This window comes from Prinia subflava, chromosome 27 (assembly GCF_021018805.1).
Source record: "Prinia subflava isolate CZ2003 ecotype Zambia chromosome 27, Cam_Psub_1.2, whole genome shotgun sequence".
In the NCBI taxonomy this organism is placed as follows: Eukaryota; Metazoa; Chordata; class Aves; order Passeriformes; family Cisticolidae; genus Prinia; species Prinia subflava.
The window spans coordinates 2,933,822-2,960,649 of record NC_086273.1 but is presented as its reverse complement, the minus strand read 5'-3'; the positions used below and the strand labels follow the sequence as shown (position 1 = coordinate 2,960,649).

Genomic DNA, 26,828 nt, shown 5'->3' with positions numbered 1-26,828 from the left:
CCACCATGGGGTCTTACTCCAGCCTCGGAGGACGTCGCCCGACCTTGGCAACGGTGGTACTGCACAACTCTGAACCGTATCGGCCAAGTGAATGGAGGTGGGATCGGAATGCTCAATCGCACGCCTTGAGTGGAACCATAGGTGAAAAGATCCAGGTGTCATGCAGAAAGGTAGAAGGGTCTCTTTATGAAAAGGCTTCCTCAGTTACAGTTTCTGGAAAATTTTTTGAGCCAAGAGAAATGAAAGCTTTACACCCCAAACTCACTGCAGAATTTTGTTCCACAACTAAATGGAAATGCATTAAACAAATCCCCCTTAGAATATGCTGCCGTCACACACAGGATCCTAAGGTTGACAATGCAGTAATTACAAAAGAGTGCAAAACTGAACCTGCCGACTGCTGGTATAATTTTACCCTAACTCAAACAATGGACGTATCATGTAGTTGGTTCAATAACTCGGCAAACAGGTTAGGTCTGAGAGGCTTAGCACATAAATTTAGAATAAATGCCATGGCTAGGCCCATACTGAAAACAACAGCACCATCTGTCATAGAAGTAACAGAGAGCACACCCATTACATCCCGAATCGTAGAAACAACTCAGAGTACTCCTATCACATCCCGAATGGTAAAAACAGTAGAAAGCACTTCCAACCGCTCCACCACACCACAAATAGTACACACAATCACACCACAAAAGGTAGCAACAACATCTCAAAAGACAGAGATAACTACCTTCAATTATTCTGTCACTCCCAACTCACAAAACCTAATTAACATCGAATGGCCATGGTCCCAAGCTTTTACCCACTTTACTGGATCCATGGGAAATGTGAAAGGTTTGAACCTGTTAACTGTTGTTATGCATGATAATCAAGTGTACACTGGGTGGGAGTGGGAACACCGAGATAGGATTTGGCAACTACAAGGGAGGATAGGAGAGAGAATTAGTATAGGCTGTCGGATGATTAATGGAACTGTTCAACACAAAGCAAATCAAATTACTGTTACAACAGACCAGGCAAGGTACGGCAAGGTTTGCACGTCCCCTAAAGTACAGGATTGTTGGTATGATTTTTTCTTAACACAAACTGTAGAAGTAGTTTGTCTTTGGGCCAGCGATGATGATGGGCTCTCTGTAAAGTTTAAAATAAATGCTGTAGCTCAACCTGTTACTGTCAGCCCTAGCACTCAAGCAAAACCACCAGTTGCACTAAGCCCAAAAATCTTCAAAATTGGACCATATATAATCAGGAAAACAGGCCAACAACAATTATTGTTCAATCCGACATGGTCTCTTAAACAAGTTAAGTTATTGGTGCAAACTAACGTCTCTGAAATTCAGCCTGCTTGTTCACCTTTCCTGCAAACTTCTTTCGAAGGATAGACGACATGGTTGAGAAGGCGCAGCCCCCCTGAAAGGCGCGTGCCAAGAGACGTCACCGGTGCCATAGGAACAGGATTGGGAATCTTGAACAGCATTGACTCAGAGGTATTAATGAACAAATTAGCTGCCTCAGCCAGAGATTTGGCTAAATTACAGCACCCTCTACGGTCGTCCTTATTGGCTTTAGGAACGACTCAATGGCTTTTGTCCAACATATTGCCTAATTGGGAAAACGTAAACACAGACGATCACAATTTGATAATTGATGCACTTAATGTTACTCAAAACAATGTCTCTCTGGCTCTCAGCTGTGTCCAAGCCCAATTGTGGATGCAGTCAGTCGCCGCCTCGATCATAAGAGAGGGCGAAGAAGGCATTTTCCCCACTGAAATTCGGAAAATAATTTGGGATAATGCCAATGATTTTGAAAAAGATTTCCAGTCCTGGTGGAACTTAGTAAACTTCACTTACAATTCAGTAACAAATACAGCTACAGCTTTTGTGTTAACTATTAGCAATGCTTCAGTGTACACTATTTTCCCCATCATTGCATTAGGACTGAACCATGACGGAGCTACTCTCTACCCTCTTGAGCATAGGGAGTGGGCCCGTCAAGTCGATAAAAAATGGCAAACTGTTAACTTAGAATCCTGCATTGTCCGAGAACAACAAGGCTTTATCTGTGAAAGTAACGCAATCGCAGCACGAGACATTTGCTTAGATACAGAGCAGAATATCTGTCACTTTGAGGTACACCCTAATGAAACTTCTGAAACAGTTCTTGTGTATATAGGCAATGGATGTGCATGCTTTAGGACTGCTTGTAATGTAGTAACCATAGAGAACGTTATTCTAGAAACTAAAAATCATTCGAATTTTTGTGCTTGTAACTTTACCAAAATAACAGCCTGTGATTTCTCATACTCAGCTCCTGTTACATCTTACCAGCTTCTGCAATCTAACTACACACTGATCCACAAGCTATGGCCTACTCCGATTGGTATGAATCTTACTTTAACAAAACAATTTTTGCTCCACCAAGATCTAATTAGGATTTTAAGGAAAATTAAGAAAAACGGACAAAAGACTCTGATAACTGTCCATCACAATGTGGAAGAAATCCATCGTGTTCTGGAAAGGGTAAGAAAGGATACTGAGCACAGGTGGATGGATACACTTTTTGGGTGGTCACCCACAGCCACGAGTGTCCTGAATAAATTGTCTCATCCCATCGTTGTTCTTTTGATTTTAATTTTGATTGGTTTTGTTTTGTCAGCATTCTCATTCTTTCTGAATTGGAGAGTGATGAGAGAGCTGAAGCGACTAGACTCTGTAATGTATGCACACAATCTGGTGTACATACCTCCCCCGATAGATATACTCTGAGACAATACACGTATTTAGAGATGTTGACACAGGACAAAATATACAAGTAGGCCATAGCCGCGGGCTGTGAAATGGATTTTGCCTAAGTAATACATATATTTACAGAAAATTATGTATTTTGATTCTTGTGATTTGTGTTAATCATTTTTAAATTTGTTTATGCTACATGAAAATTGTTTTACAATAATTTTTTTTTTTTGCCTTGATTGAAAATTGTTTTACCTTTTGCTTTGAATACTGGAAAATTGTTTAATTAATAATATTATTTTAATTAATATTGTTAAGATTTTGTCTTGATTATTTGATTTTGTGAATCATTTATCATCATGAAGAGTTTTATTAATCAACAACAATTATTTGTTTTGAAATTTTAATATCATTGGATTTGTTTTGTCATAATGATTTGTTTTGAGATATTAACAATCAATATTAATCATTATGATATCTCTTGTTTTTCCTTTTCCCTTCTCTATTTCTTTTTCCCCTCTCTCTTTCTCTTGATTCTATTTTCTGGGGTATACTACTGACACTGACAATGAGTCCTGAAGACTTCAGAACAACGCAACGAACTCGACTGATGGAGCTCTCCTGCCGACCAGTCATGAGTCACGGGGTGGTGTAAGAGTCGGTCCGAAAATCCCTCATTTCTGCCTCACGACTGTCAGAGGCTGAGACCCCCATGGACTCTGAGCCACAGCACAGGCCAAGTTTTCCCTGCACCTGCTGTCACCGGACCAAGACGCCCTCCTCAGGGACCCATGCATGAAACAATGGGGGACGGTTACGGTTTCTGGCCATGTTTGCAAAGAGATGTTCCTGTACTGACCGTACTTGGTAAGACCTGAGCTGCACCGCTCCCCCTATTGTGAAAGAACACCTGCGATACCCACGAGACCGACCCCCCTTCCTGGCATCTTGCCTCTCGCTTCGAAAAGAACTATAACAACCCCACCAGAAGAGCAGGCTTTTGAGGCCTCCCCTTCGGACGACGGCTCCATTGACCTACATGCCACGGAGACTGCGAAGGTGGTCTGTTGGCATCGACGTCACGAGGACCCCCGTCTGTCAGTTGGTAGCTATACCCTTTCTTTACCCCCCTTTCTCTCCCTCTCTCTCTCCCTCTCTTCTTTCCCCTTCTTTTCTATCGCATAACTGTGTGTATCAATAAAGATACAATTGATTTCACTTGAATTAAGTTATCACTGCCTCTTTTTGCACTCTGAAATCAAAACGAACCATCACGACCATCCCTTGGCTCATGACAGACTGCTGACCTGGATGAGTCCCCACAGTAATTGCCAAAAGGATATTGGCTCATTTGTGGAGATAGAGCCTGGCAAGGCACTCCCTCAAAAATTGAAAGTGGCCCATGTAGCATCAGACAGCTCCCTGTGATAGCACCTGGTGTTAAAAAAGTCATCAAGAGAAAATATAGGAAAAATAATTGCCCATCATTATGAATAAAACTGTAATAGCCACTTCAGACCCCAAGGCCCTGCAAAAGGAGTTACATCAAGTTTATTTCTGCCTCAACTTGCCTCAAGCATGACATTAAAACAATTAGACCAAGTAGGTTGTTAGCTGAATAAAAAAGTCAATGCTACTTCTATTGCAACTGGTGTCATGATGACAGATGTTAGTGCTGTCAGACATGCAACCTTACAAAACAACCCTGTCATGGGTTAGCACTGGCCAGATGTTAATGCACCCATGAATATATGTTTTTTCCCTAACAACTACTGTGGGATGTGATCAGGAACAGAGCAGAGCAGGCTTAAACTTTGAAAACAGAAAAACAAAACTTTATTACATTACATAAGAACAGAGGTAGAAAACTCTAAACACACAGAGACAGAAATAAAAACTTCTCAGAACATTTCTTCTCCTCCCTCAGTTTCTACCCTTTACACATTACCCTCCATAGACCAAACCCTTGGGTTTTAAATCAAACAATCACTACTCAAAAAAACCCACTAATCTTCAATTCAGCAAGGTAGAGAGGAGTGTCTCTTGCACCACAGACTGTTCCTCAGGAAATGCAGGTCCACTCTTTGTGTGTTTCTATGCCACCCGTGGCACCGCCCGGAGAAGTCTGCCAGGGGACACTTTCTCTTTCCTATGTCCAGTGCTCTCACCGCTGTCCATAGGCCAAAACTGCATACAGGGCTCTTTTAAGGATGCTTTCATGCTGAGCTCTCCCCATCTTTCCCCTGGGGCCAAGGGTTCCAAGAGCAGGTGTCCCCTGAGGGCAGAGGGCGCTACCACACCCACCTCCTCTCTTCTCTGTTTGCTCTACTCTTCAAGTGCCAGTCACTGTAGCAAAAGCAGAGGCAGCTGTATCTACCCAAACGCAGTTTATGTTCAAAAGAGACTCAAGTTCAGTCTATGGCTAACATTATGCAACAAAAGTCCAGCTCAAAAGCCACTCCTCTTCAATCTCTGCCCATCTGGGGTTCTTTTAATCTTCCTTTATCATCTCAGTCCCAGGCTGTTACTCTCTCCCTTCTGAAACCACTAGCCATGAGAATCAATGGCTGGGAAAAGTTTCTTTCTGCCTCAGAAAGGGTTAACAGTTCCTGGCTCCCGGCAGGGCTGCAGGCTTAGGCACTCCCAGGCTCCACAACTCCCACAGGGCTGGGCACCTTCTCCCGGAGGAGGGGGAGGGCGGTAGGGAGAAGACACAGAAGGCACTTCTACAGTTTTCCACCCCTCCATCCTGGATGGGGGATAGCTCCCCGTCTTGTTCACTCTCTTCCCTGCCCCCCGGGGCTCCGGCTTACCTGAGCCCCACCACGTGTTTCCCCTCCCCCACCCAGCCTCGTGGCTGGGCAGGTGAAGGAGGCCTGAGACACCTCTCTGCTCAAACCTGAATCCCTGGAGTCCTGCTTTGAACCCCTTGTGTCCTCAGAGATGTGTCCAAACCTCCAAGTGGCCAATCCAAGTGCCAGCACAAAACCTGATCACTGATCGGCCTGCCCACATCCGCCTGGAAAAATTCACCTCCCCTCCCAACCACGACAAACCCTTAAAAAAGAAAAAATCAAAGGAAATAAAAGTTAATAAGTGACTCCCTTGGGCAGGGAAGAAGGAAAGCTCTCTCTCGGAGCATTTCAGGAAAGACACCCTAACAAACAGGGAACAGGGACAGAATGACAACCCCTCGACTGTGAGCCGCCAGAGGTCGTCCTGACGTCTCTCGTGAGGAGGAAGCCCTGGCCCTGCCATAGTGGGCAGAAGAGCTGAAGGATTCCTCCTCCTCGACAGTGACCTGGGAGCAGCGGAGGGAGCGGAGCACAACTCCTCGAGCCCCCACCCCAAGAGCTGAATTCAATAAAGACTTTAAAAAGGAGAACAAACTCTCCTGGCCCTCATTTCCAACACAGTGACCATGAAATAATCAAGTTTCCAACATTCTGTGAAAGAAGGAGGAGCTTTAACAAAACATCTACACTGCAATTAGGGAGGGCAGACTTTGGCCTGTTTAGGATGCAGATTTGGGGGGTACCGAATCAGATACTGATTTTTCTGAGGGAAACAGACCTTAAAAAGAATAAGCCAGGAAGGACAGACACACTTCAAGAAGAAAATCTTAAAGGGAAAGGGGCAGGCTGTCCCATTATGCCAAACATGAGCAAGAAAAATGACTGGCCTGGCTGGGCATAGAGCTTTTGTGAGAACTCGGGGGAAAAAGGAGGGTGTATCACCATTGTAAAGAAGGTCAGCCAACTCAACAAGTGTTTAAGGATGTGGCTAGGTCATGAAGAAAAAAATTAGAGAGGTTAAAGCTCAATTAAAGCTTAACCTGGCCACATCTGTGAAAAAAAAAACTCTATAAAAAAATGAAAAGCAAAACATGGAATAAAGAGAAACTCTACTCTTTATTGGATGCAGTGTGGAATATAAGAAATAAAGATAAGGAAAAAGCTCAGCTGCTTACCACATTGTTTCTTTCAGTTTTCAACTATAAGAAAGATTGTCCCCACAACAAATGTTCTCCTAAGCTGGTAGATGGGCACAGGGAGCAGAAGAGCCCCCCTGGAATCCAGCAGGAAGCAGCTGGGGACCTGCTGAGCCACTCAGATGCTCACAGGTGTCTCTGGGACCAGATGGGATCCATGCTAGGGCCATGAGGGAGCTGCTGGATGAGCTCTCCAAGCTGCTCTCCATCATTTCTCCTCAGTCCTGGCTCAGCAGGGAGGGCCCAGAGGACTGGAGGTGCCAATGGGAGCCCATCCCCAAGAAGGGCTGGAAGGAGGATGTGGGGAACTGCAGGCCTGTCAGCCTGCCCTGGGTGCCCAGCAAGGGGATGGAACAGATCCCCTTGAGAGCCATCCCAGGGCACCCCCAGGATGGCCCAGGGATCAGAGGCAGCCAGCGGGGATTGCAAGATCTGCACTGAGGATCTGCAGGAGGGGATTGAGTCCAGCATCAGCAAATTTGCAGGTGACACCAAGCTGGGGGTGAGTGTGGATGTGCTGGAGGGTAGGAGGGCTGTGCACAGGGCCCTGCACAGGCTGGATCCAGGGCCCAAATCCAACAGGGTGAGGCTGAACAAGACCAAGGGCCGGGTCCTGCACTTTGGCCACAACAAGCCCTGCAGTGCTCCAGGCTGGGGACAGAGTGGCTGGACAGTGGCCAGGCAGAAAGGGACGTGGGGCAGTGCTGGACAGCAGGCTGGACATGAGGCAGCAGTGTGGGCAGGTGGGCAAGAAGGCCAATGGCTCCTGGCCTGGATCAGGAATGGTGTGGGCAGCAGGAGCAGGGCAGGGATTCTTCCCCTGTGCTGGGTGGGCACTGGTGAGGCTGCACCTCGAGTGCTGTGTCCAGGTCTGAGCCCCCAATTTAGGAAGGACATGGAGGGGCTGGAGTGTGTCCAGAGAAGGGCAACAAGGCTGGTGAGGGGGTCTGGAACACAAGTCCTGTGAGGAGTGGCTGAGGGAGCTGGGGTTGTTTATCCTGGAGGAGGCTCAGGGGAGACAAGGTGGTGTCAGGGCACAGGTTGGACTTGATGATCTCCAAGGTCTTTTCCAACCTTGCTGATTTTGTGATTCCCTGAAACCACCCTCGGAGCAGTTACAGGATGAGCCCTGGGCCTCCTCTTGAGAAGGTGCAGCAGCCCAGGTCCCTCAGCTTCTCCTCACAGCCCCAGAGCCCATCCTGTCAGTCCTGCAGAGCCTCTGCAGCCCCTCCTCATTGCCCAGAGCAGGGAGCCCCACAGCCAGACACAGCAGGGCAGATGTGCCCCCCTGGCCTGTGGTGCCTCTGGCAAGGGAGCAGCAGGAGGCACTGCAGGAGCCTGCAGACAATTCCTGAAGCACTTGGAGGATGATCCTGTTCCAAAAGGGACATTCTCATGGTGTGATGCTGTTTGCCCCCAGCCTGCCCACGGCCAGCCTGGGGCTGCTGACGGGGCTTTTCTGTGCTGAACATTGGCCTGGCCGTGTTGTGGAGAGAGCCTGGGCAAGGAGCCTGCAGCCCCCAGGCCCTGGCCTGAGGCGTCAGCGCTGCCCCAGCAGTGCCCATGGCCTGTCCCTGCTGCAGCCCCGGCACTGCCACCCCCAGCCCTGTGCCCGGCCCCGAGAGCACTCAGGCCCTACAGCAACAGCAGGGCCAGGAGGGCAGCGGGGCAGGGCCACGGCAGCAGCACTGGCAACACCAAGTGCTGCTGCTGCTAGGCACAGCTGCTGTGCCAGCACCGATCTGCCCCAGCTCTGCACACAGACATTGCTGCTGCAGCCACAGAGAAGGGAACAAAAGGGGGATCTCTGGTGAAAACTTTGATGGGAGATGCTTTTTCTTCGATTAAAGCCACCAAGAACAGAGCTCCTTATTGACATTTTCAGTGGCCACAGTGTAGGAGAACAGACTCAAAATCTGATATGGCACAAAAAATGGCCTTCTTTACTGACAATACTGAAAAATTAGAACAGAGCAAATGCAGTCCCACAAACAAACCATTAAGTACTATGAAACATGATGTTTGTTATAAATGATTTGCACAAACTGGCCAGCAGTTCAATGTCTGAAATCATCCAGTCATCAGTCTCCACACTGCAGCCTTGAGCTCCTGGTTCCTCAGGCTGTAGATGAGGGGGTTCAGGGCTGGAGGCACCACCGAGTATAGAACTGACACTGCCAGATCCAGGGATGGGGAGGAGATGGACGGGGGTTTCATGTTGGCAAAAAAGCCAGTGCTGAGGAATAGGGAGACCACAGCCAGGTGAGGGAGGCAGGTGGAAAAGGCTTTGTGCCGTCCTTGCTCAGAGGGGATCCTCAGCACAGCCCTGAAGATCTGCACATAGGAGAAAACAATGAACGCAAAACAACCAAAATATAGAATAACACTTAGCACAATCAGCCCAAGTTCCCTGAGGTAGGATTTGGAGCAGGAGAGCTTGATGATGTGTGGGATTTCACAGAAGAACTGGCCCAGGGCATTGCCTTGGCACAGAGGCAGGGAAAATGTACTGGCTGTGTGCAGCAGAGCATTGAGAAAGGCACTGGCCCAGGCAGCTGCTGCCATGTGGGCACAAGCTCTGCTGCCCAGGAGGGTCCCGTAGTGCAGGGGTTTGCAGATGGACACGTAGCGGTCGTAGCACATCACAGTCAGGAGGGAATACTCTGCTGAAATGAAAAATACATACAGAAATAGTTGTGCAGCACATCCTTCATAGGAGATTTCCCTGGTGTCCCAGAGGGAATTGTGCATGGCTTTGGGGACAGTGGTGAGGATGGAGCCCAGGTCGCTGAGGGCCAGGTTGAGCAGGAAGAAGAACATGGGGCTGTGCAGGAGGTGGCCGCAGGCTACGGCGCTGATGATGAGGCCGTTGGCCAGGAGGGCAGCCAGGGAGATGGCCAGGAAGAGGCAGAAGTGCAGGAGCTGCAGCTGCCGCGTGTCTGCCAATGGCAGCAGGAGGAAGTGGCTGCTGGAGCTGCTGTTGGACATTTCTTCACTCTGAGCATCATGGACTGTTGAAAGAAGACATTGACAAGCTGGGATCATTTTATTTGAGTCAGTCCTATGTATTCTATTTGGAATCCCCTAAAAATCACTCTTTTTCCTGTGAACAAATTTTGCTAAACTTTTTTATGTTTAGGTATCTTCTGCTGCTTAGTTACTGATGAATTTGAAGCATTACTCTCAGCCTGAACACTGTAGAGCCCAGATGGAAAGCAGAGCTCTCTCTGCCCCAGTGCAGTCAGACCAGCTGGTCCTCACAGAGGTGCCCTTTGCTCATTACACCTCCCTCTGTTTCAGGGTGATTGCACTTAAAAGTTTCCTGAAAAATAAAGTGGACTATCTGAAAGTTGCAATTTCAAAATAAATTTCCCGAAAGTCTTCTCTCCTTTGTTTTCTCTGTTCCTTTACAGGGCGGGATATCATTAATTATTCTGGCTCTCTGCTGCCTGGAGTTGTGCCTACTGGGAGCTGTTCCTCTCTATCCAAGCCTTGTCCCTGCCACTGCTCCCACAGCCCAGCCCAGCCCTGGGGGCTCAGCTCTGCCCTGCACACCCCTCCCAGCACAGGGCACTGCCTAGGGGCATCTCCCTGGCACCAGGGCCTTAAGGGCACCTCAGACAAACACAGATGCTGCAAGCCAAGGTGCTGCTGCTGCTGTCTGTGGCTAGAGGAGGGTGAGGAGGCACTTTCTGAGGGAGATCTGAGGCACATCTGCTGATCCCCAGGGTGACAGTGCAGGAGTGTCAGTGACACAGACAACCCTGACAGCCCCTTTCCCTTTCCTTCATGACAAAGCTGAGAGCAGCCCTGGCCATGCAGCACCATCTGCACAGCAGCAGGAATCTGCCCTGATGGGGGTGGCTCCTTCCACCTCCAACTTCTCCCCACAGTCCATGGGAGCTCCCAGGCAGGCTGAGAGCTGTCCCTGGCAGGTGGCAGATGCCCTGGGCTGGCCAAGAGCCCTCAGGGCTGCAGCACCTGCTCTGCACCACAGCCCTGGGCAGCCCTGGCTGCAGCCCCAGCTTCAGCCCCTGCAGCCGTCCCTGGCAGCAGGAGCCGTCCTGCCCTGTCCCTCTGACGGTGCCCAGGGCAGCCCCGCTCTGGAGCACATCCTCCCCCAAAGCAGCAAGGGCAGCAGAGCCATCCTTACAGTCACCTCAGTGCTGTCCTGGCTCAGCTTGAGGACATCCCTGCAGCCACAGACTTACTGTGTCACAAGTGGTGAGCATTTCTCCATGAATGCAGTTAGAATTGTCCTTTCCTGTTTCTTTGAGCCTCTGTCTGCTTCATTCCTCTCAGGTGCCTGCAGGCAGCGCCCTCAGCCCTTCTGGGCAGGGAGAGGAGCTGCTCTTCAGGAGAAATGTCTTTTTAAAGCTCCTCTTGGTTTCCAGGAGCTGCCTCTGTGCCAGGAGCCCAGCTCAGGTCAGCAGCACAGACACAGCACAAGGACTTGAATGAGACTCTTGGGACTTTGGTGTTGTTTACATCAGACTCAGTTCCTCAGAGAGTGTTCAACAAACTTCTGAAAAACTAAAAGTCAGATTAAAAACTCCAAAGTTTCTAAAAGTTTGAATGGGTCCCACTGAGAAAGTGTTGCTGGATCAGTTAAATCAAAAAACTGGTGGCAGTGATGACAGGTGGGCCAGGCTGCTGAGCAGGGACAAGGAGGCAATGAGGCCCCAGGCCTGCAAGGGTCACTTGTCCCCTCCTGATGCCTCAGGCCCAGGGCCAGCAGCCATGGCCCAAGTGCTGCAGGAGTTGGCTGTGTCAGGGCCTTTCAGCTGCTGCCCATGCCTGTGCCCTGTGCAGCCCAGGCTGTGCTACGGTGTCCATGCCCTGCGCCTCTGTCCCTGCAGGCTGTCGTCATCCCCCGGCTGCCCCACCTGGCTGGGCCCTTCCTTTGCTGACAGCTCTGCGTCCTGCCTGCCTCTGCCTGGGCACACAGAGCCTTGGCCTTGATATGAAAATTGTTCATTCCATTTTTACCGTGCCTATGAACTTTTAGCACAAAAACAAGCCATGCAGGCCCTGCTTTCTCAGCAAGGATGATTGGAAGTGAAGAAGACATCTGGCTCAAGGGTACAGTGATACAAAAAACAAGGAGTGAATCTGAGATGTTCACTTGGGTTTTATTTTAAAGGCTAAACTGTAATAGACATTTAGCAACTGCATAAAAGCAATACATCTGTAGAATCACGTGCCCATGTAAGGTTAGGAGTTATCCCATGTTGGACCTCAGGCCTGTATAAAGGATTCCCTCTGAAACACCAAATGAGTGTTAATGAGCCTTATTCTGATATTTTGGCCATTTGGTGACAGCAGAGGCTTACAGAACCAAGGAGTCAGCTGTGACACTCTGGAACCCCATGGAACAAAGGCTCCATTGTGCTGCAGTGGAACCCCCTGGAACCAAAGGTCCATTGTATCAGAGCAGGGCCTCCTGAACCAAGGAGAGCATTGCTGACAGTGTGGAACTCATGGAACCATGGGGTCACTGGGATGGTGTGGGGCTGGAGGTGCAGCCCCAGCACTTGGAGGGCTCCAGGGGTCACAAGCTCAGCTCCCACACACAGAACTTGTGCACCCTGGGGTGCTTTTCTTGGCCCCTGCACGCTCACCCAGGCTGAGATGGACACTGATGGTTTCTCTGGCAGGCACTCCCAGCCCAGCCCAGCTCCCTGCAAGCTCTGCCAGCTGCCCTGAGCTCTGGGCAGCACCAAGGGCCTCTCCCCAGCACAGCCCAGCCGGCTCTGGCCCCACAGCTCTGCTCAGGCCAGGATGCTCTGGGCAGGGCCCCACGGACTCAGCCCCTGGCAAGGGCACAGCAGCAGCTGCAGCTCACACAGGACTCAGCCCCAGCCATGGGCAAGGGGCCTGGCCAAAGGAAAAGGAGGCTCCCTGTGTGCCCTGCTCTCCTCTGCAGGAGATGCTGAGAGCTCTGCAGCCCTTGCTGCCATCCCATCTGCCCAGGCCAGCACAAGAGCCCTGGCCTTGTGGCCCTCAGGAGCTGCTCCTGCTGCAGGCCCAGGGCCCATCCCAAAGCTGGGGCAGCCACAAAGCTGTGCCCATTCCTGGTCATTGCTGCCCAGAGGAGGATGGACCCTCAGCCACTTGGAGGGTGGGGATGAATTTGACTTTGCCAGAGGCCTCTTCTTTCTTGAGCTCTTCAGCTGAGAACTTTGTTGGAAAAGTAAAATTTACATTTGTTCAAAACACGCAAACAAAACCAGCCCCTGGGAAAAAATAAAGTTTTCAATTCTTCTGTGTTTAATTAGACAGATTTCAGAAGTTCAAAAAACTTCTCAAGAACTCAAAGTTCAATTGAAACACTGAAGTTTCTTGAAGTTTTAATGGGTCCCACAGAGAAACAGGACTGAGAAAGTGTCCCCAGGTTCCAATGGGAGCAGAACACTGCAGGCAGTGATGACAGTGATGAAAATCAAGACCCTTCATGGCTGACAATCAATCACACTTTGTCCCTGACAAAGTGACACTGGCCAGCTGTGAGGGTGGGTCATCATCCCAACCTGCACTGGGCCCTGCAAGGGGCTGTGCCCACGGACACTGCACTGACCCCACTGCTGGGTTTGGGGGCCACGGACACCGTGAGCAGTTCCAGTTTCCTTGGAAACACTGGGGAGGACTGGGACATACTGGGGAACATTGGGAACACTGTGGGAGACACTGGGACATACTGGGAGTAACACTGGGGAGGACTGGGACAACCTGGGGACACAGGGAATGCTGAGGGGGAATCTGGGCAGACTGGGATGGACTGTGGGGGTACCCTAAGATATGCTGGGACATACTGGGAATGATACTGGGGGATACAGGGACAAACTGGGGACACTGGGAACACTGTGGGACAATGGGGTGCACTACTGATGACACTGGGAGATACTGGAAGGGAATGGGAATGAACTCAGGTGTATTGGGAGGGCCTGGAGGGGTTGAATGGGCTGTTCCCGCCTCCGCCCATTTGCCGAGCCTTCTGCCAATCACCACTCGCAGCCAATCAGCGCCGGGGATCGGGGCCTCGGAGGCGGTGCCTGGTGTCGGCGCCATCATTTTCTTTTTGCCTATAACTCCCGTCATGCCCCGCGCTCCACAGAACCCCGGTATCGCCCCCCGTGTGTCCCATCAGTGTCCCCCAGACCCTCCAGGATCTGTAAGATCCCCTCAGCGCCAGTTCGTGACCCCCCAAAAGCGTCCTCAGATCCCCTGAATGCTCCAACCCCACAGATGCCCTTTAGAGCCGCTTCTGGGAATTCATCTCCTGTCATCCCCCGCGGCCTCAGAGCCCCTCATTACACAGTTCCGCGCCGGAAACTCATGCAGTGCCCCGCGCCCTAAAGAGCCCGGTTAGAGCTCCCCAAGCTCCCCCAAGTGCTCCCGAACCGTGTACGTTCCCTGCTGAGGACCTGCACTCGCGGCTCGGACCCAAAAGTGTCCCCCAAGTGCCTTCCCCGATCCCCAAACGCCCTGTGCGAGCCACTTCTGGGACTACAGCTCCCAGCATGCCCCTCGCCCCTGAGAGCCATTTGCGCTGTGCTTTGAACTCCCGTGATGCTCCGCGGCCCCGTGCAACCGTGTCCTACCCGCGCCTACAACTCCCATCATGCCCCGCGCCCCAGAGAGCCCTTTCAGAGCCCCCCAAGTGCCCGCCCGGACCCCGAAGGGCCCCCAGATTCCCCTCCCTGACCTCCAAGTGCCCCCTGGAGCCCCAAGTGCTCCCCCGGACCCCGAATTGTCCGACAGAATCCCTAAGGGCCCCTGCACGGTCCCACCCGGCTCCCCCAAGTGTCCTCCAGACTCTCAAGTTCTTTCCAAATTCCATCATCAGCTGCAAAACTGCCCCAAATGTGCCCCAGAAATGTCTCCATGGTTCCCAAAGTGGCCTCTTTTACTCTGCCTGAGAACATTATAAAAAAGATGACAAAAGGGAGAAAAAATATACTAATTAGCATAAAGAGGGAGAAATCAATAGCCAGTAGTGGTCAATGAATGCATGAAGGGAATAGTGTTACTTCGAAACAATGGCTAATACCTTTTTTTGGTTTTTAAAATATATAGATTTTTAAAAATATAATAAATAAGTAATAAAATACAGAATAATATTTTTATAAAATAATATCCAATTTGAATTTTTTTACTTAATTATTATTTAAAAGAAAAGTTCAGGGGTTTTTTTTTATGTTTGGGATCTGAGTCCCAGGTGGGCGATGTCAGACTTGGTGATGCTGGGCGTGAGGAGCAGACGCTCCCACAAGTGTCCTCCAGACCCCCACGTTGTGTCTAAATTTCTTCCCCAGACCCAAAACTGCCACAAATATTCCCAGAAATGTCACCGAGGACCCCAAAGTTGGCCCTTTTACCGTGTCTGAGAAAATGATAAAAATTGTAAAAAAGATGACAAAAGGACTAAAATTAAAGCTAGTTAAGCAAGAAGAGGGAAAAAACAATAGCCAATAGTGGTCAGTGAATTAATGGAGGAAATGATGTTACTTATAACAAATGACTTTTGCTGCTAAGAATACATAGATTTTTATATAAATATAAATATTAGATAATAAAATTTTAGAAGAATATGAAAATAAATAACATAAATGTAAATATAATTTTAATCATTCATTAGATTTTTTAAAAAAGAAAAATTCATAATTTTTTTAATGTTTTGTGGTGTCAGTCCTAGGTGGGTGATGTCAGACATGGTGAGGATGGGGTGAGGAGCAGGGTGTCCAAACAGGGTCAGCCCAAGAGAGGCTCATTCTTCTCCATGCCCAGCTCTCCTAAGGAGACATTCAGCATCAAGATCACTTCCAGAACACATCTGTCACCTCTTCAATGAACTAAAAAAAAAAAAATTACCCTTGATTAGTGAGAGAAATGGGTTTGAAGTTAATGTTAAAAAGAAATGTTACAATTTGTTAACAGTTATACTTACCCGACTGTAGTTATTTTGCTCAGAGTTATAAGTTCTATTTTGTAACCCCTGTTCCATGTATTCCCAGTTCCTCCACCCCTTTTCACCCCTGCTGTGTACTGCCTCCGCTGCTCCCCACCTGCCAGTCAAGCAAGCACCGCCCTCGACACCGCCCCTGCTGCTCCACCGGGCTCCGCCTCTGTCTGACAGTGGCTGACTCCGCCTCCGATGTAAAAGACTTCAAGGCTCCCAGGATGCACTTCCAAACCCCGAAGTCCAGTTAGGGCGAAGAGCCCTTTAGAGCCACTGACCAATGCCAAACCGGAGCCTACGAAAGACACTATTGAACCAAGCAACTGTCCAGCTAACAGCCGGAGCCTTGAACGTCCTCTCCCTCACCGAAGAGCCCTCTGGAGAGGTGACACCCCTAAGCACAACAAGCCACAGCAGGCGTTCGGGAGAGCTCCCGTGAGGACGGAAGCCCCGGCTCTGCGGCATCAGCACCAGGACCGGCCATCTTCTCCTCTTTTGCAGTGCTCTCCGTGGGAGCAGCGGCGGTGTGCACAGCCCCTTGAGCCCCCATCCCTCGAAAGAGCTGATCCAATAAAGGCATTTTAATTGGAGCAGAAGGTCTCCTGGCCATATTTCTTACAGAAACAAACAGTCACTTTGTTGTTTCTGAAAAGCACAGAGGGATCATATTCCTCAGGCATCCTCAAGCTCCTGGTTCCTCAGGCTGTAGATGAGGGGTTCAGTGCTGGAGGCAGCAGCGAGTCCAGAAGTGACAGTGGCAGATGCAGCGATGGCCCCAGGCTGGCACAGGTGACCTTGAGGCTCTGCAGGGCCCAGGCCCAGCGGCTGTGCCAGAGTCAGGGCTGAGGTCACACTCTGTGGGCTGGGGCAGAGCCCAGGCACAAATCAGCCCTGGCCCAGCAGCTCTGCAGTGGTGGCCACCAGGCCGGGTGCCCAGGGAGCCTTCTGGCCATGGCCTGCAGGGAGCTGCTGCTGCTGCCAAGGTGCCTTTGGTGTGCCAGGCTCTCCCTGCACAGCTCCCAGCACGGCCCTCTGCCCTTGTGCCCGAGCCCTTCCCTGTCTTGGGGCTGGCCTGGGGCTGTTCCTGCAGCGGGGCCTGGCCTGGCCATGGCACAGCAAAGGCAGTTCCTGCTGCAGCAGGAGGCTCTGCCTGCAATGGGCTCCAACAACCCCAACAAGGCCCTGCTTGCAAAGCCCCCAGGGGAAATGAAGAGCAGGGTCATGCTGCTTTTGGGGTGAATAATGCTGAACCCAGCCTGACTCCTCCATCCCAAAGTTCAACATCCTGAGAGGGAGCTGAAGCTGTGGCAGAGCTGGTCAAATCCCCAGGGAAAGGAACAACCAAGGGACACCACTGAGAGCTTCTGCAGAGCTGCTGAGCTGGCACAGCCTGGGCACATCTGACTGACAGGGCAGCACTGCAGACTAGAAAAGCCCTGTCCCAAATTTTAACTGCAGCATCTCCTGACATTTCCCTTCTTAGGAAGTGTGTGGAGATTCCTCCCTGGAGTGGGGACATCCCTCAAGGTCACTGCTTGAGGCTGAGCTAAAGAGATTTTCCCACAGTCATTGGTCTGGGGGAATGACACTCATTTCTTCTACTTAATAGTTGGATTTCCTTTAATACAATTGTTTCAAAATTGCTTCCTAGAGCACTATATTAAAATAGATGTTATAACTTCTACACTGTGGAGTAAATAATTCTGATTAACACTTTTTTCTCTAATCATGATCATAATCAGTCATATCTATATGTATATAAATACTTCTGCTTTGCCATCCTTAATGTTATGGGGCAAAGCTGCACAAAGGTTCAATTCCACCGGTATAATCCTTTACGAATAAATCCTTGACAAAGTCTGGGGCTGGCATTGGATCCAGGCACTCCCAGGCTCCTCTCACAGAAGGAGTTTACAAAGCCTGAGGCTCTTGCTTTGGGGAGCTTGGGGGTATAATTGGGGTGTTGGGGGTCCTTTCTGCACCTTCTGACCCAACAGGAGCTTCTCTACTAAACTGTGCCTGAAGCTGCCACTCTGCCCATGACAGGAACCCCTGTGAGTGTCTGTGACATCCCGGCTCTTTGGCAGCCTGGACACTCCTGGGATGTCCCCTGGAGCCCCTGTGAGTGTCTGTGACATCCCAGCTCTTTGGCAGCCTGGACACTCCTGGGATGTCCCCTGGAGCCCCTGTGAGTGTCTGTGACCTCGCTGTTCTTTAGACGCACAGGGATGGCACCACTGGACTCCTGACACTGCCTGGGATAAATTGGCTCCTTGGCAGTGTAGAGACACCTCTGTTGTCCCTGTGCAGCCCTGTGACTGTCACCTCATGACCCTTAGGAAGATTAAGGACCCCTGGGATGTCACCATGGAGTCCCTGTGACTGAATGTGACCAAACAGATCTTCAGGAGCACAGAGACCCCTCAGATGCCACCATGGAGCCCCTGTGCCTGCAAATGAGCTCACAGCTCTTTGGCAGCTGGAAACCCCTGGAATCTATTCCATCTGCTCTGCTGAGGATGGATCCTCAGCAACCTGGAGGTTCCCTGATGAATTTTAGTTCTCCAGAGGCTTGTTCATTCTTCAGCTCTTCAGTTCAGGAATTCAGTTCAATAGACTCATTAAAATTTAAAAACACACTAAACAAGACAAGCCCCTGGGGAAAAAAAAAATTGAAGTGTTCCATTCTTTTTTGGTTAATTGTACAGATTACAGAAGTGTATTCAAAGAAAATAACCTATATTTTAAAGAATTTAGGGTGGGTTTTTTTCCTATTTACTTTTGTTTTCCTGTTTATAGATTGATATCAGCAATCCCCAATGGATACTGATCCCAAGCTCCTCTAAGTCACTCTGAATAGATCTGAAAATCAAGACCCTTCATGGCTGGCAATCAATCACACTTTGTCCCTACCCCCACCCCACCTTTCCCTCGTCCAGCCCCTTGGACTCAGAGCAGCCTTGTGCAAATCTGAGTTTTCTCCACTCCAGGCTGTGCCTGCAGCTTTCAGCTCCTTGGCAACAACTCCCACCTGCTTTCCTTGCAGGAGGAGCTGCCTGAGACACAGAGGGATGTTCATTTACTGTCAGCCAACAAAACCAAGGGAAGGCACAGCTCCATGAAAAACACAAGTGCAGCCAGAGACACAAATGGAGGGGAAGATCAGGATTTCTTCTCCTGCCAATGTAGAATTCCAGTAATTTCCTGGTGTCTCCTGGTGGGAAAACTTTGACATTTCTTCAAAGTGCTCAAATGACCCAGCTAATGAAGATGTGCTCGTGCACCTCGCAAGCTGCAGGTCCCCTACAGCCCTGCAGGGCTCCTGTCCCATCTGCTCTGCCCCAGTCTAAAACAGGGACCAGCATTGTCCCAGGATCAGTAGAGAGCTGAATTGGAAAGGACCTCAGCAAGTCAGCAGCCCCAGCTGTCAGAAACTGGGTCAGACCAAGTGGTTCAAGGCTGGATTTGGTGTGGATTGGAAAATCCCAAAGGACAGGGAGGAGGCAGCATCTCAGCACCTGGCTGAGCCCATGGGAACAAAGGTTTCCTCCTGTCCTGCCTGAACCTCCCCTCTTTCACCCCATCCTCATTGTCTTTTGTCTCCCACCAGGCCCCCGGTGAAGAGCCTGGCTCTGTGTTCTCCATCCCCTCCTGGGTGGCTCTGCCAGGCTGGCATGAGGAGCCCCTCAGCCTTCCCTGCTCGGGGCTGGACAAGCCCAGCTCCCTCAGCCTCTGCTCACAGCCAAAGGGCTCCAGCCCCACCTTGGAGGCCTTCCCTGGCCCTGCTGCAGCTGCCAGACATCTTTGCTGCCCTGGGGAACCCAAGCCAGGCCACAGTGCCCTGGATAATGCAGGTCCTTGATGTCCTGGTGACACAGCCCAGCCCCTTGTGCCCGTGTCAGGCTCTGGGGTGGATCCTGTGGAACATCCTTTGGTGGAGGCTGTGGCTCCAGGAGCACCGGGGGGATACCGGGGGACAGGGGAGCCCGCTGGGCATGAACAGCATTGGACTTGTGTGGGGGGAACTGTGAGGGGGGCTGGGGCAGAGTGACCAACCCAGTGACCTCACACAGCCCCTGTGATGTCACACAGCCCCCTGTGATGTCACAACCAACTCTGTGATGTCATAGTCTGCTGTATTATGTCAGACCTCTGTCCTGTGATGTCACAGAGATGGCCTATGATGTAAAAGCATCTCATTGTCCTCACATAACCCACTCTGTGATGTCGTAGCCCACTCTGTGGCCTCATGTTACCAGATATTAAATGGTCTGCACCTGGTGAGCTCACACAATGTTTGTTCTCCAAAACCACTGGCCCATGGAAACCACACAGTGCCCATTGTGTAAGAAGGGGAACTGGAAGTTCACCAGCCTCAGTTTCCTGCCAGCTCAGCCAGGCCAACTGGAACACTGCGGTCTGTGACCTCCAGGGACCACCAGAGTGACCCCCCAGGAAAGAAGAGTGCAGAAAAAAGGGGAGGGAAAATATGTTAATGATTTCAGGGAAATTATTATCATGTGTATGTTTAGTGCAGGACAATCAGTGAACATGTATGCAAAATGCAGAATATAAACAGAAACTTTCCTGTACTCAGTACTCACAGCTTTGGGAGGAGCTATCCTCTCGTGCATCCAGACAAATAAAGAATGCTGCTTCTTAATGCTACACTGGTGTTAAGGAGTTTTTAATTTTACAAAATTTTTGATAACATTCCCACTGCCAAGGAGAGCTTTGTCTGCTGCTGTTCACAAGCAGAGAAGGGCTGGTGGGAGATTTGGTGGTCAGTGGTTGTCTGGGGTACAGTGACCATGAAATAATCAAGTTTGCAATATTCTGTGAAAGAAGGAGGGATATTAACCAAACTTCTGCACTGCAGTTTTGGAGGGCAGACTTCGGCCTATTCAGGTACTGGATCAGGTACTGACTGTCTTACGGGAAACAGCCCTTATAATAAAGTGGTCCTGCAAGGATGGACACACTTCAAGGAAGTAATCTTCAGGAAGAAGGAGCAGCGTATCCCATTGTGCTAAAAGATGAGCCAAAGAAGAAAATGACTGCTGTAGCGGCCCATCAAATTTTGTGGGATCTCAAAGAAAAAAAGAGGGCGCATCACCATTGGACAGATGGTCAGATAACTCTGGAAGAGTTCAAGGATGTTTCTAGGTCATGCAGAAAGAAAAGCAGAGAGGTGATAATCCAGCCTGAGCTTAACCTCTCAACTTCTGTTAATAATAATAGAAAATATTTCTACAAACAAATTTATAGCAAAAGGTTAGATAATGAGAACTTCTACTCTTTATTGGACGCAGTGGGGAAAAGAGTAAGTAATGATGAGGAGAAGGCTGAGGTAGTTTTCACTTTGTTTCCCTCAGTTTTTAACAATAACAGAGGATGTCCTCAGGACAAGTGTTCTTCTGAGCTGGTAGATGGGCACAGGGAGCAGAAGAGCCCCCCTAGAATCCAGGAGGAAGCAGCTGGGGACCTGCTGAGCCACTCAGATGCTCACAGGTGTCTCTGGGACCAGATGGGATCCATGCTAGGGCCATGAGGGAGCTGCTGGATGAGCTCCCCAAGCTGCTCTCCATCATTTCTCCTCAGTCCTGGCTCAGCAGGGAGGGCCCAGAGGCCTGGAGGTGCCAATGGGAGCCCATCCCCAAGAAGGGCTGCGAGGAGGATGTGGGGAACTGCAGGCCTGTCAGCCTGCCCTGGGTGCCCAGCAAGGGGATGGAACAGATCCCCTTGAGAGCCACCCCAGGGCACCCCCAGGATGGCCCAGGGATCAGAGGCAGCCAGCGGGGATTGCAAGATCTGCACTGAGGATCTGCAGGAGGGGATTGAGTCCAGCATCAGCAAATTTGCAGGTGACACCAAGCTGGGTGTGAGTGTGGATGTGCTGGAGGGTAGGAGGGCTGTGCACAGGGCCCTGCACAGGCTGGATCCAGGGCCCAAATCCAACAGGGTGAGGCTGAACAAGACCAAGGGCCGGGTCCTGCACTTTGGCCACAACAAGCCCTGCAGTGCTCCAGGCTGGGGACAGAGTGGCTGGACAGTGGGCAGGCAGAAAGGGACGTGGGGCAGTGCTGGACAGCAGGCTGGACATGAGGCAGCAGTGTGGGCAGGTGGGCAAGAAGGCCAATGGCTCCTGGCCTGGATCAGGAATGGTGTGGGCAGCAGGAGCAGGGCAGGGATTCTTCCCCTGTGCTGGGCACTGGTGAGGCTGCACCTCGAGTGCTGTGTCCAGTTCTGGGCCCCCAATTTAGGAAGGACATGGAGGGGCTGGAGCGTGTCCAGAGAAGGGCAACAAGGCTGGTGAGGGGTCTGGAACACAAGTGCTGTGAGGAGTGTCTGAGGGAGCTGGGGTTGTTTATGCTGGAGAAGAGGAGGCTCAGAGGAGACAAGGTGGTGTCAGGGCACAGGTTGGACTTGATGATCTCCAAGTTCTTTCCCAACCTTGCTGATTCTGTGATTCTCTGAAACCATCCTTGCAGCAGTGGCAGGATGAGCCCTGGGCCTCCTCTTGAGAAGGTGCAGCAGCCCAGGTCCCTCAGCTTCTCCTCACAGCCCCAAAGCCCATCCTGTCAGTCCTGCAGAGCCTCTGCAGCCCCTCCTCATTGCCCAGAGCAGGGAGCCCCACAGGCAGACACAGCAGGGCAGATGTGCCCCCCTGGCCTGTGGTGCCTCTGGCAAGGGAGCAGCAGGAGGCCCTGCAGGAGCCTGCAGACAATTCCTGAAGCACTTGGAGGATGATCCTGCTCGCAAGTATAAGTTCTCAGGGTTCCAGCTTGGGAACTGAAATGGGGAGTGCGGCCAGAGAGGAAAGGGCAGACAGGGATGGGCTGTTTATAGGGGAGGGAACAGGGGTGGGAAATTGGAAGAAATTTGTACCAAGGAAGAGTAAAGGAAACAAAGGTTAAGCAAAATAAAAGCTGAGGGCAGTGTAGGGGTGGCTGCCAGGCAGCCCTGGATCTCAGCAACGTCTGCAGTGGGACAGGAAACTCACAGCTCATGAAAACAAACTTTGTGGCTGACTACAGAGGCCATCACAAACCTGAGTGGTTTCCCTCCTCTCCCCCAGCCCTTCCTGGCCCCAGGGGCTGATGGCATTTGTGCTCACTCAGGTTCATCTCCCCACACCAGCACCATGGGGGTGCTGACGCCTGCTCTGGGCAGTGCAAACAGGGGCTCCTGAGGCAGTGCTGCCGTGGCTGTGCCTGCAAGGATGCAGCACCTGTGTGAGCTGGGGGAGAGGCCAGGGCTGCAGAGGGGGGATGTTGTTGGCAGGTGCATGAGGCTGCTCTGGGATGCTGCCCTGGGGTGTCCAGCGCAGTGGGGATGGATCAGGCCCTGCTCTGCTGCTCCTTCCCGTCTCCCCCAGGGACCTTGCAGAGCCCCAGCCATGCTGTTTGCCCCCAGCCTGCCCACGGCCAGCCTGGGGCTGCTGACGGGGCTTTTCTGTGCTGAGCATTGGCCTGGCCGTGTTGTGGAGAGAGCCTGGGCAAGGAGCCTGCAGCCCCCAGGCCCTGGCCTGAGGCGTCAGCGCTGCCCCAGCAGTGCCCATGGCCTGTCCCTGCTGCAGCCCCGGCACTGCCACCCCCAGCCCTGTGCCCGGCCCCGAGAGCACTCAGGCCCTACAGCAACAGCAGGGCCAGGAGGGCAGCGGGGCAGGGCCACGGCAGCAGCACTGGCAACACCAAGTGCTGCTGCTGCTGGGCACAGCTGCTGTGCCAGCACTGATCTGCCCCAGCTCTGCACACAGACATTGCTGCTGCAGCCACAGAGAAGGGAACAAAAGGGGGACCTCTGGTGAAAAGTCTTCTTTAGTTTTTTTAAAGCCATCACAAGAAGAGCTCGTCATTGATACAGTCTAGGACCATAATAAAAGTGACGAGAAATAAAATAGCACAAACTATAACCTTCCTTTGTAGACAATATTAAAAAAGGAAACAAGGAAAAAGAAACTGCAAAATGAACCAGCAAGAAGTATCAAATATGATTTTTATTACAAGTGATTTAAAGAAATTCACCAGCAGTTTAATGTTTCTGAAATTGTCCAGTGATCAGTGTCCACACTGCAGCCTTGAGCTCCTGGTTCCTCAGGCTGTAGATGAGGGGGTTCAGGGCTGGAGGCACCACCGAGTACAGAACTGACACTGCCAGATCCAGGGATGGGGAGGAGATAGAGGAGGGCTTCAGGTAGGCAATAAAGCTCATGCTGATAAACAGGGAGACCACAGCCAGGTGAGGGAGGCAGGTGGAAAAGGCTTTGTGCCTTCCCTGCTCAGAGGGGATCCTCAGCACAGCCCTGAAAATCTGCACATAGGAGAAAACAATGAACACAAAACAGCCAAATACCAAACAGACACTAACAGCAATGAGCCCAAGTTCCCTGAAGTAGGATTTGGAGCAGGAAAGCTTGAGGATGTGTGGGATTTCACAGAAGAACTGGCCCAGGGCATTGCCCTGGCACAGGGGCAGGGAAAATGTATTGGCTGTGTGCAGCAGAGCAGTGAGAAAGGCACTGGCCCAGGCAGCTGCTGCCATGTGGGCACAAGCTCTGCTGCCCAGGAGGGTCCCGTAGTGCAGGGGTTTGCAGATGGACACGTAGCGGTCGTAGCACATGATGGTCAGGAGGGAATACTCTGCTGACATGAAAAATACAAACAGAAACACCTGAGCAGCACATCCTAAATAGGAGATGCTCCTGGTGTCCCAGAGGGAATTGTGCATGGCTTTGGGGACAGTGGTGAGGATGGAGCCCAGGTCACTGAGGGCCAGGTTGAGCAGGAAGAAGAACATGGGGCTGTGCAGGAGGTGGCCGCAGGCTACGGCGCTGATGATGAGGCCGTTGGCCAGGAGGGCAGCCAGGGAGATGGCCAGGAAGAGGCAGAAGTGCAGGAGCTGCAGCTGCCGCATGTCTGCCAATGGCAGCAGGAGGAAGTGGCTGCTGGAGCTGCTGTTGAACATTTCTTCACTCTGGGCATCATGGACTGTTGGAAGAAGACATTGACAAGCTGGGATCATTTTATTTGAGTCCTATGTATTTTATTTGGAATCCCCTAAAAGTCCCTTTTTTACCTGTGAAAGAATTTTGCTAAACTCTTTTAAGTTCAGATATTTGCTGCTGCGTAGTTACTGCTGCATCTTAAGCATTGTTCTCAGCCTGAACACTGTAGAGCCCAGATGGAAAGCAGAGCTCCCTGTGCCCCAGTGCACTGAGACCTGCTGGTCCCCACAGAGGTGCCCTTTGCTCTTTACATCTCCCTCTATTTCAGTGTGATTGCACTTAAAAGTTTCCTGAAAAATAAAGTGGACTATCTGAAAGTTGCAATTTTAAAATAAATCACCCTAAGTTCTTCTTTCCTTTGTTTTCTCTGTTCCTTTACAGGAGGGGATATCCACGGCTGGTCTGGCTCTCTGCTGCCTGGAGTTGTGCCTACTGGGAGCTGTTTCTCTCTATCCAAGCCTTGTCCCTGCCACTGCTCCCACAGCCCAGCCCAGCCCTGGGGGCTCAGCTCTGCCCTGCACACCCCTCCCAGCACAGGGCACTGCCTAGGGGCATCTCCCTGGCACCAGGGCCTTAAGGGCACCTCAGACAAACACAGATGCTGCAAGCCAAGGTGCTGCTGCTGCTGTCTTTAGCTAGAGGAGGGTGAGGAGGCACTTTCTGAGGGAGATCTGAGGCGCATCTGCTGATCCCCAGGGTGACAGTGCAGGAGTGTCAGTGACACAGACAACCCTGACAGCCCCTTTCCCTTTCCTTCATGAGAAAGCTGAGAGCAGCCCTGGCCATGCAGCACCATCTCCACAGCAGCAGGAATCTGCCCTGATGGGGGTGGCTCCTTCCACCTCCAACTTCTCCCCACAGTCCATAGGAGCTCCCAGGCAGGCTGAGAGCTGCCCCTGGCAGGTGGCAGATGCCCTGGGCTGGCCAAGAGCCCTCAGGGCTGCAGCACCTGCTCTGCACCACAGCCCTGGGCAGCCCTGGCTGCAGCCCCAGCTTCAGCCCCTGCAGCCGTCCCTGGCAGCAGGAGCCGTCCTGCCCTGTCCCTCTGACGGTGCCCAGGGCAGCCCCGCTCTGGAGCACATCCTCCCCCAAAGCAGCAAGGGCAGCAGAGCCATCCTTACAGTCACCTCAGTGCTGTCCTGCCTCAGCTTGAGGAGATCCCTGCAGCCACAGACTTACCCTGTCAGAAGTGGGGAACATTTCTCCAAGAAGAAGCTCAGAATTATCAAAAGTTGTGAAGATTTCTCCCTTAATGGTCTCAGAATTGTTCTTCATGTTGCTTTGAACCTCTGTCTGGTTCACTGCTCTCAGGTACCCGCAGGCAGTGCCCTCAGCCCTGCTGGGCTTGGAAAGGAGCTGCTCCTCAGGAGAAATGTCTTTTTAAAGCTCTTCTTGGTTTCCAGAATCTGCCCCTGTGTGCCAGGAGCCCAGCCCAGCTCAGCAGCACAGACAAAGCACAAGGATTTTAATGAGTCTCTTGAGGTTTGGTGTTGTTTACATGAGACTCAGTTCCTCAGAGAGTGTTCAAAAAAACTGCTCAAGAACTCAAGATTATGTTGAAATACTAAAGTTTCTTGAAGTTTTAATGGGTCCCACTAAGAGACAAGACTGAGAAAGTCCCCAGGTTCCAGTTAGAGGAGGACACTTCAGGCAGTGATGACAGGTGGGGACAAACACGGCCAAGGTGTTTCTGATTCTGACCAAACCTGGATGTGAGTCAGGAATGCAAAGGGCCAAGGCCTGAGCCCCAGCCCCTGCCAAGGCAGATCCTGTCCCTCCCTCCTTGCTCAGGGCTCTTCCCGGGCCACTGGGATGTGGGGATGTGCAATGCCAAGGGCAGCACCATGGGGCGGCCCCTGCCAGGCTGCTGAGCAGGGACAAGGAGGCAATGAGGCCCCAGGCCTGCAAGGGTCACTTGTCCCCTCCTGATGCCTCAGGCCCAGGGCCAGCAGCCATGGCCCAAGGGCTGCAGGAGTTGGCTGTGTCAGGGCCTTTCAGCTGCTGCCCATGCCTGTGCCCTGTGCAGCCCAGGCTGTGCTACGGTGTCCATGGCCTGCGCCTCTGTCCCTGCAGGCTGTCGTCATCCCCCGGCTGCCCCACCTGGCTGGGCCCTTCCTTTGCTGACAGCTC

At 51.4% G+C, this 26,828-nt stretch overlaps 2 protein-coding genes across 2 annotated transcripts; both read right to left on the bottom strand.

Moving 5' to 3' along the window:
* Positions 1 to 8,802: 8,802 nt before the first annotated feature.
* Positions 8,803 to 9,846, bottom strand: LOC134562424 (olfactory receptor 14A16-like). The gene has a single exon (XM_063419819.1). It carries the CDS (start codon positions 9,775 to 9,777, stop codon positions 8,803 to 8,805), a length of 975 nt encoding a protein of 324 aa, XP_063275889.1. The 5' UTR covers positions 9,778 to 9,846.
* Positions 9,847 to 22,814: 12,968 nt separating this feature from the next.
* LOC134562418 (olfactory receptor 14A16-like) lies at positions 22,815 to 26,828 on the bottom strand. Its single transcript, XM_063419812.1, has one exon. It carries the CDS (start codon positions 24,713 to 24,715, stop codon positions 23,726 to 23,728), a length of 990 nt encoding a protein of 329 aa, XP_063275882.1. The 5' UTR covers positions 24,716 to 26,828; the 3' UTR covers positions 22,815 to 23,725.